This window comes from Oncorhynchus mykiss, chromosome 15, assembly GCF_057628025.1.
Source record: "Oncorhynchus mykiss isolate SJ-2025 chromosome 15, ASM5762802v1, whole genome shotgun sequence".
NCBI lineage: Eukaryota > Metazoa > Chordata > Actinopteri > Salmoniformes > Salmonidae > Oncorhynchus > Oncorhynchus mykiss.
Window position 1 is genome coordinate 23712045 of NC_143036.1, and position 10456 is coordinate 23722500.

Consider the following 10456-nt stretch of genomic DNA (forward strand, 5'->3'; position numbering starts at 1 on the left):
AGACATAAGTGAAAAACATACCAGAAATTAGTATTAGGGTAACACTTTATAACAACTTTCATTAAAAAAAATAATTAATAGGCCTATTTCATGAATATTTTATTATTTGTACATATTTATAAACATTTATGAGCGTGTATAAGGGTCATTCCACAAAATGAGAGCTTTTTGTGTCCCTTTTATATTTTAAGTAGAAATTGTGCATCAATATATACTTTTCTAAGCCTGTTACATTAAATGAAGTGCTCTTTAATATAGAACACATGGAGAATGCAATAAAAAAACAATTGGAATAAAGGCTTGCTAAAGTGCCAAAATTCAGCATTTTGGCATGTCCCTCCATCAACACTGTGTCACTTCCAGGAACATTTCTACCCTCTTCATCAAAAAATGTATCCATGTCTCACCATCATTGTAAAGCCCTAGTTATTTTGTTGCCTTGACAAAATCATCTCTGAAGATTATTATTTATTTCATGTTATTGGAACAACCGATAAGCATTATAAGCGTTGCAATTTATAAGTGTTTATAATATAAAACGTGTATAAAAATGCTGCTAAAATTGCATTTTTATGAACGTTGTTATAAAATGTAACATTATTTCCATATGGAATCTCTCATATGGCAATGGCAAAAAAAAATGATGTTGGAGGGGTCAGGCAGTCACTAAAGCTACATGTCAGGTAACACTTCACCAAACTTCAACAACTGCAAAGACTATGTTATATCCTGACTACTATGAACGAAACTCGAACTTCAAGTCGGGTAGAAAAGGTGACTTGTGAAACACGTTAAAACTCTCACACATGCAGTCGGATTATTCAAACGCCCTTGAAAAACAGTAACAGTAGCAACAGTGACTGAAAACATGGCTCCCAATCAAGCTGCTTTAGATGCAGAAAATTGCTTACACATTTTATACAGCGATTGGAGCCCAAAATGGAGAAACCTCAGAGGATACATTTCCACAAACTGTGTGTCAGAGATTGGGGTATCCACAGCAGTGGTCTCTGCACCTTTCCAAAACCCACCATCACGCCCATGCCCATACTGGCTGCGTGCACTGGAGAGAATCCAAACCTCTATTTAGTCAATGAACCACACATACTGTAGGACAAGAGGCATATGACGCCAAGAAAGCATGGCCATGGGCTTAAAGCAATGATTGGCACAGCTAGTGTGACTGTCCTGTCCATAATCCATTGCTATTGTCCTCTAACTAAGTCAGCATGAAGTTCAAATGAAGCCCCATGTTTTCATCGCCGTGCTTTACCCCATTTCACATGTTGAAATGTTTTCAATTTCCTACCAGACCACCTTTTCATCAGAATTGCATCAACTATGTTTCTCTTCATCAACAACTTACACATCAATTAAGGTGGTGTTTAGCCATTTTTCCAGCTTAAAAAGTAATAACAAGTGAAAGACCCTCGGGAATAATGCTGATATTGGAACAATAGTCACTTTAATAATGTTTACATACTGCTTTACTCATTTCATATGTATACACTGTCTTCTATTCTACTGTATTTTAGTCAATGCCACTCCCACATTGCTCGTCATAATATTTATATATTTCTTAATCTCATGATTTTACTTTTAGATTGTGTGTTTAGTTGTGAATTGTTAGATACTACTGCACTGTTGGAGCTATGAACACAAGCAATTCGCTACACCCGCAATGACATCTGCTAAATATGTGTATGTGACCAATAACACATTTGATTTGATTTGAAAGGCAAAATAAGGTTTTATTGATTGAAGTACTCCATCTAGTGGGCATTAATGGACACGCAGTGCAAAGATTAAGTACGTTTAATCAGTCAATATCTTCAATAAGTTCTTTAACCTGAATTTGCCTAATTATGCTTGACTATGAATTAAAGCTACTCGTGCATTTAATTTACATACATTTACATGTAACTTTACAGATAGGCGTTGGCCTACATCACCAAAGACACGATGTGATCTCATGAGAAATGTCTGAGCACTTTCATCCCACTCTTTTTAAAAGTCAGACATTAGGAAATATTGGCTTAAATAACTGATATACCACAAGGATATACTACTTCATCATTGTTAGCATGCTAACAGTCCAAACAGGTAGCATCATCGAGCCAACTTGTTAAGGGACTTAACTTCAGGTTTGACATATTATATATAGTTATATATATAGTTATATATCTCTAACTTGGAGTTAAGTCGCTTAGCTATGAGCCAATGAAACAATACCATTGTTGATTCTTCTAAAGCTAATTTCCCTCATCCCTACACGAAGCATACGTATTTAATCTACTGTCCCATGCATAGGCCTATTTATTCATCCAATTACTACACTACTATAAAAACATAATTTTGATTAATGGAGCAGGCACAATTATTGAAGGAAGATTAGGAAACTAAACTCCTTGGAGTAACCCTGGATTGCAAACTGTCATGGTCAAAACATATTGATGCAACAGTACCTAAGATGTGGAGAGGTATGTCCGTTATAAAGCGCAGCTTTGCCTTCTTAACAACATTATCAACATGGCAGGTCCTACAGGCCCTAGTTTTATTTCACCTGGACTACTGTCTAGTCGTGTGGTCAGATGCCACAAAGAGTGACTTAGGAAAATCATAATTGGCCCAGAACAGGGCAGCATGGCTGGCCCTTAAATGTACACAGAGAGCTAACATTAATAATATGCATGTCAATCTCTCCTGGCTCAAAGTAGAGAAGAGATCGACTGCATCACTACTTGTATTTCTGAAAAGTATTGACATATGGAATGCACTGAGCTGTCTATCTAATCTACCAGCACACAGCTCAGACACCCATGCATAGCCCACAAGACATGCCACCTGAGGTCTCTTCACAGTCCCCAAGTCCAGAACAGGTTATGGGAGACGCACATTACTACATAGAGCCATGACTACATGGAACTCTATTCCACATCAAGTAACTCATGCAAACCGTGAATCAGATTTAAAAAACTGATGAAATACACCTTATGGAACAGTGGGGACTGTGAAGAGACATGCACAGACACACGCACGCACACATGCACACACAATAACATATGCACTATACACACAGGTACACATAGATTTTATGTTGTAGATATGTGGTAGTAGAGTATTGGCATGTGGGCACACACTTAATGTGTTGTGAAATGTATATGTTGTAAAAATGATATCTGCCTTCATTTTTGCTGGACCCCAGGAAGAGCAGCTGCTGCCTTGGCTAATGGGGATCCATATTAAATATAAATATAAATACAACAAATATTTGGTAGAACATTTACCTTTATGTAAAAAAATATATATATTATTTCTATAAAAAAAAGTGTATTATACTCTTCTTTTTCTTGTTGTTTCTTGTGGCCAGGTATCAGAATTGCCTCATGTCTCGTCAAAATCCAAGTATTGTATTTCCCTGCAACGATTGTATTGGCTAAAATCACCCATGTGACACAGTGACAGCCAATGAAACGTCTGCTTCCGCATTCATCAAGTTATCTGCTAATGAGTAGAATTTTACTTTTGACATGCTGTCGAAGCTTGGCTGTAAATCAGATGCGAAATATTGGATGCAAATGCGGGTGTATTGATTTCAATATAGGCGAATCAATTGAGGATTAAGAGTTCGGAATTATTTCAGTACCATCATTTGTAGCTCTGCTTCGAAATGCCGTTTGGGTGAGTATAGCGGCAATTATTTAAATGTTGTTCTGGCATAGGCAAATTTACTAACTTGTATCTATTTCACAACGAATTGTACCCGATCAAGAAGTACGTATAGTATAATCACTGAGCTGCTTATGTTGTGGATAATATTTGTGTATAACGTTACTTATGTAATCAAAACTGCCACAGCCTGGCTTGTTGGCATTTGTGTGGATAATTACCTAACGATTATATTTCTCTAATGTTAGCTCAACAGTGGTTGGAAAATTGTCTTTCCATTTAAATTCGTTATCCTTGTAGGTAGAGTTGTTCCGCACTTTTTTTTATTACCAGGGGTCCACACCCTATGGCCTACTGAGTCATTGCAGAGGGAAAAAAGTGATTTCCCTCAATGTCTTAGATATCTCTTCCGGAGAACATGGTCATCCACAGACAGACTTGATGGCAAAACAGTGCTCATAACTGGAGCCAACACTGGTATTGGCAAAGAGACAGCGCTGGACCTGGCAAAGAGAGGTAGACCTACAGTGATACATAAATCCATGATGTTTCCATACAAGAATGTGTTGTAACAGTTATGTAAGATGTTTCACCATGACCTGTTGAATGCGTCTTGGGCTATTTCTCAATTGGTCTTTTCTTGATTCCACAAATCCTCTCTCCTCGCTTCCTAGTCAAAAACACTTTGGAGCCCATATTTGCTCATGGATGCCAAGCAGTGAAACACATGATCAACTGATTTGACTTTGCAATTTGTAGAATCAGTTGTATTACGGATTCTCATCAATTTGCTGAAGCTTCTATGTAATCATAATACAACACGCAGTAGTAGTAGTATATGCTGCTGGAGCGCGGAGGAGCGGAGCTGGTAAAACTATTTCTGGAAAATGAATTCTGATTCATTGTAAATAAATTATATTAATTACCAACATTTCATGAAAAACTATAGGATGACAAACCAAATAAATCTGTGTAGTAGGTTTGGTGGTTTGTTCTCTCTGGTGTCTGTGCAATGATTTATGTTCACTTCCTTTCTGTTCCAGGAAGGGGCCTCCAGTCGCTTAAAATGACTAATGATCTGTTGCCTACGCCTAATAGTCATACTCATCAATTATTATTATTACAAATAGAAGATCATTATTATTATTACAAATAAATGACCACTTCTAACTATGGTGATCATTTAGTAAATTAGATTAAAGCTGAATCAATGTCTCGCACGATCACATAATGATTCATTAGCATTTTAAATAACAGAACCAAATACCATGGCATAGTAAGCCTGTAACATTACTGTTACACCAAAAACTCCTCGTTTCTAATGAGATTTTAGGATGATTAGCTGAATAGTTTTCTCATGTGCCTGTTGTGGGGTATGCATGGGTGTCTGAGCTGTGTGCTGGTAGTTTAAACAGACAGCTCAGAGCCACTAGGCAGGATATTCTGTGCATTCGTAAAGTATTCAGACCCCTTCCACATTTTGTTACGTTACAGCCTTATTCTAAAATGTATTAAATTATTTTTTCCTACAGACAATACCCCATAATGACAAAGTGAAAAGATTTTTGTAAATGTATTAAAAAATAAACAGATACTGTTTCCATTGATAAGTCTTGATGTTTCTACACCTTGATTGGAGTCCACCTCTGGTAAATTTTATTGATTGGACATGATTTGGAAAGGCACACACCTGTCTATATAAGGTCTCACAGTTGACCGTGCATGGCAGAGCAAAAACCAAGCCATGAGGTCAAAGGAAATGTCTGTAGAGCTCCGAGACAGGATTGGGTCGAGGCACAGATCTGGAGAAGGGTACCAAAAAATGTCTGCATTATTGAAGGTCCCCAAGAACACAGTGGCCTCCATGATTCTTAAATGGAAGAAGTTTGGAACCACCAAGACTCTTCCTAGAGCTGACCACCTGGCCAAACTGAACAATCGGGGGAGAAGGGCTTTGGTCAGGGAGGTGGCCAAGAACCTGATGGTCACTCTGACAGAGCTCCAGAGTTCCTCTGTGGAGATGGTTGTCCTTCTGGAAAGTTCTCCCATCTCTGCATCATTCCACCAATCAGGCCTTTATGGTAGAGTGGCCAGACGGAAGCCACTCCTCAGTAAAAGGCACATGACAGCCCGCTTGGAGTTTGCCAAAAGGCACCTAAAGACTCAGACCATGAGAAACCAGGTTCTCTGGTCAGATGAAACTATTTGGCCTGAATGCCAAGCATCACATATGGAGGAAACCTAGCACCATCTCTACGGTGAAGCATAGTGGTGGCAGCATCATGCTGTGGGGATGTTTTTCAGAGGCAGGGACAGTGAGACTAGTCAGGATCGAGGGAAAGATGAAGGGAGCAAAGTACAGAGCTCCATGAAAACCTTCTCTAGAGTGCTCAGGACCTCAGACTGGGGCGAAGGTTCACCTTCCAACAGGACATTGACCCTAAGAAAACACAGCCAAGACAACGCAGGAGTGGCTTCGGGACAAGTTGCTGAATATCCTTGAGTGGTCCAGACAGAGTCCGGACTTGAACCCGATCGAACATCTCGGGAGAGACCTGAAAATAGCTGTGCCGCGACGCTCCCCGTCCAACCTGACAGAGCTTGAGGATCTGCAGAGAAGAATGTGAGAAACTCCCCAAATACAGGAGTGCCAAGCTTGTAGCGTCATACCCAAGAAGACTCAAAGCTGTAATCGCTGCCGAAGATGCTTCAACAAAGTACTGAGTAAAGGGTCTGAATACTTATGTAAATGTGATATATATATTTTCATTTGCTAAAATTTCTAAACCTGTTTTTGCTTTGTCATCATGGGGTATTTATTGTGTTTTAGCTTGATGAGGGGAAAATACAATTTTCATCCATGTTAGAATAAGGCTGTAACGTGAAAAAGTCAAGGGGTCTGAACACTTTCCAAATGGACTATGCTTTGATTGAAACAAAATACAAGAAAGGCTAATAGTTTAACACCATCTCCTCTAATTCACTCCCAAAATAGTCATTCAAGAATATATAAATGCTTATTCCCATGAAACTGATTGAGATATGTGTGGGCAGAGGATGCGTTTTATGTATATTCTGTAAGGATATGCTATTCAATTGGATACATCTGTCGGTACAAACTTTGAGGAAATTATGACACATTTACTTTTTTAAACGATTAATAAAATCACCTAGAAAATAGCAATACACAACTGGATAGCATCCTATGCCAGACAGGCTTGTTGGTGTGTGACTGTCCAGCAGGGGTTGCTAATGGTTATTATTTGTTATTTGTGAGATTCTTACATTTTCTAATATAAATATATTTTAATGTAGATATGAATGTTCTGTCCAATATCCTCCTGAAAAGCCTGTATGATTGACATCCTGAGTTGAATTCTGATTGAGCTGGAATAATTTAATAATATTCCCCCCACAATTTCTTCACAGGGGCCAGGATAATCATGGCCTGCAGAGACATGGAGAAAGCTGAGGGGGCCCTGAAAGAAGTCATAGAAGGCTCTGGCAGCCAAAATGTTGTCATCAAGAAGCTTGATTTGTCAGACACCAAGTCCATCCGCCAGTTTGCAGAGACCATTAACAAGGGTGAGGCAGAATAAGACATGACTTGAAACTTTTTTCAGTTGCTTAGTTACTCCACATGGAATCTCTATAGGGAAAATGCATTTGATTTCATAAACTTTTTTTGACAACACCCCTTTTGATTTGAACAAAAACCTTCCATACATATTTGCCCAGTGTAGAAGTGCTCAGAAAGTGACTTTTTGGACCTGAATGACAACATTCACAAGAGAGAGGTTTTCAAAGTTGACCCATTTTGCATACCCCACCATACCATGACACATCCATGTCTTCATCACTAGAAAATATAAACAGTTCAGATATAGTTCATATAATTTAAAAGCTTACAAACAGGGTTGTCAAACTATTTAATAATTTCTGGGAAAAAAATGTTTTTAATCTAAATAGTAATGCTTTATCTAAAAATGTGTAAACTCAGATTTATAAAAACTTTTTAAAAATTGTATTTTTATTATTTGCATATGTTGTAGCTTAGACCCTATTTTACATGAAGGTTTTTGTGTTGTGCCTGCCATAGGTTGAGACACAACATGCTCTTGAATACAGTGTGGGTGTCATGTTTTGACAGAAACAATGTAATTCCCATTTTAGTACATTTTAAACTTTCAAATGGTACCACAATTCAACACTGGTCTGACCAATTGGAATCCATGCTTCAAGATTGTTTTGATCACGCGACTGGGATGTGTTCCGGGTAACTTACGGGAACAACATAGACGAATATACTGATACGGTGACTGAGTTTATCAGGATGTGTATAGGAGATGTTGTACCCACTGACTATTAAAACCTACCCTAACCAGAAACCGTGGATAGATGTCAACATTAGTTCAAACCTGAATGTGCGAACCATTGAATTTAACCATGGCAAGGTGACCGAATACAAGGCACTCAAACAGGCAAAACGTCAGTATAGAGACAGAGTGGAGTCGCAATTCAACGGCTCAGACACAAGATGTATGTGGCAAGACCTACAGACAATCACGGACTACAAAGGGAAAACCAGCCACGTCACGGACACCGATGTCTTGCTTCCGGACAAGCTAAACGCCTCCTTTGCCCGCTATGAGGAGAACACAGTGCCACCGACACAGCCCGCTACAAAGGACTGGGGGCTCTCCTTCTCCGTGGCCGATGTGAGTAAGACATTTAAGTGTGTTAACCCTCGCAAGGCTGCCGGCCCAGACGGCATCCCTAGCCACGTCCTCCGAGCATGTGCAGACCAGCTGGCTGGAGTGTTTATGGACATATTCAATCTTTCCCTATCCCAGTCTGTTGTCCCCAAACGTTTCAAGATGTCCACCATTGTTCCTCTACCCAAGAAAGCAAAGGTAACTGAACTAAATGACTATCGCCCCGTAGCACTCACTTCTGTCATCATGAAGTGCTTTGAGAGACTATTCAAGGATCATATCACCTCTACCCTACCTGTCACTATAGACCCACTTTAATTTGCTTACTGCCCCAACAGATCCACAGACGATGCATCTCCATAGCACGGCACACTGCTCTATCCCATCATACCTATGTAAGAATGCTGTTCATTGACTATAGCTCAGCATTCAACACCATAGTACCCTCTAACCTCATCATTAAGCTCGATACCCTGGGTCTGAACCCTGTCCTATGCAACTGGGTCCTGGACTTCCTGACGGGCTGCCCCCAGGTGGTGAAGGTAGGAAACAACATCTCCACTTCGCTGATCCTCAACGCTGGGGCCCCACAAGGATGCTTGCTCAGCCCCCTCCTGTACTCCCCGTTCACCATTGACTGCGTGGCCGCGCACGCCTCAAACTCAATCATCAAGTTTTCAGACGACGCAACAGTAGTAGGCCTGATTACCAACAATGACGAGACTGCCTAAAGGGAGGAGGTGAGGTCCCTTGGAGTGTAGTACCAGGAAAATAACCTCTCACCCAACATCAACAAAACAAAGAAGCTGATCGTGGACTTCAGGAAACAGCAGAGGGCGCACCCCCCTATCAACATTGGCGGGAACGCAGTGGAGAAGGTGGAAAGTTTCATGTTCCTTGGCGTACACATCACTGACAAACTAAAATGGTCCACCCACACAGACAGTGTGGTGAAGAAGGTGCAACAGCGCCTCTTCAACCTTAGGAGGCAGAAGAAATTTGGCTTGGCACCTAAAACCCTCAAACTTTTACAGATGCACAATTGAGAGCCTCCTGTCGGGCTGTATCACAGCCTGGTATGGCAACTGCACCTCCCACAATCGCAGGGCTCTCCAGAGGGTGGTGCGATCTGCACAACGCATCACCGGGGGCAAACTACCTGCCCTCCAGGACACCTACAGTACCCAATGTCACAGGAAGGCCAAAAATATAATCAAGGACAAAAACCACCTGAGCCACTGCCTGTTCACCCTGCTATCATCCAGAAAGCGCGGTCAGTACAGGTGCATCAAAGCTGGGACCGAGAGACTGAAAATCAGCTTCTATCTCAAGGCAATCAGACTGTTAAATAGCCATCACTAGCATATGAGAGGCTGCTGCCCTGTACATAGACTTGAAATCACTGGCCACTTTTCATAATTGGAACACTAGTCACTTTGAAAGTAATGTTTACATATTTTGCATTACTCATCTCATATATATACTGTATTCTGTCCTATTCTACTGTATCTTAGTCTATGGCGCTCATTGTTCATCTAAATATTTATATATTCTTAATTCCTTTACTTGGATTGTGGGTATTGTTAGATATTACTTTTTAGCTATTACTGCACTGTTGGAGCTAGAAACACAAGTATTTCGCTACACCCGCAATAACATCTGCTAAATACTTGTATGTGACAAATAAAATTTGATTTGACAATGATGGTTGGAGAAGAATGTTGACCTGAATGGGAATATCTGTTTTAACTTATACTGTCTATACTCTATAAGAAACATATTGAAATATAGATAATAGAATAGACATGACCATTTTAAGTTGCCTTTCGACAGTGGGTGGACCAGCGGTCATCTTTGTGGCAGTACTTAGAAGTTAAAATGTCAATTTAATGTACATTTTCAATGGTGCACCAGCTATATTACAGGGGTCTGAATGTATAGGTCCATTCTATGAGTTATGATGAAATGACACCCACCCTGTGTTCGTTTTGGGTCTCAACTGATGGCGGGGCACAACACAAAAACCTCAGATGTGAAATGGGGTCGAAGCTACAACATATGCGAATATGAAA

The 10456-nt window shown here is 40.1% G+C and overlaps 1 protein-coding gene across 3 annotated transcripts in view; it reads left to right on the forward strand.

Moving 5' to 3' along the window:
- The first annotated feature begins 3447 nt into the window (after positions 1-3447).
- Positions 3448-10456, forward strand: part of LOC110489812 (retinol dehydrogenase 12) — a 16231-nt gene continuing 9222 nt past the window's right edge. The window contains exons 1-3 of one of the 3 annotated variants that reach the window (XM_090199647.1): positions 3448-3681; positions 4070-4185; positions 7099-7254. In XM_090199647.1, the coding sequence (XP_090055773.1) occupies positions 3671-3681; positions 4070-4185; positions 7099-7254 (283 nt within the window). In that variant the 5' untranslated portion in view covers positions 3448-3670. Of the gene's footprint in view, positions 3682-4002; positions 4186-7098; positions 7255-10456 lie in introns of all 3 variants that reach the window. The other 2 variants (XM_090199648.1, XM_090199649.1) reach the window with 2 other exon arrangements.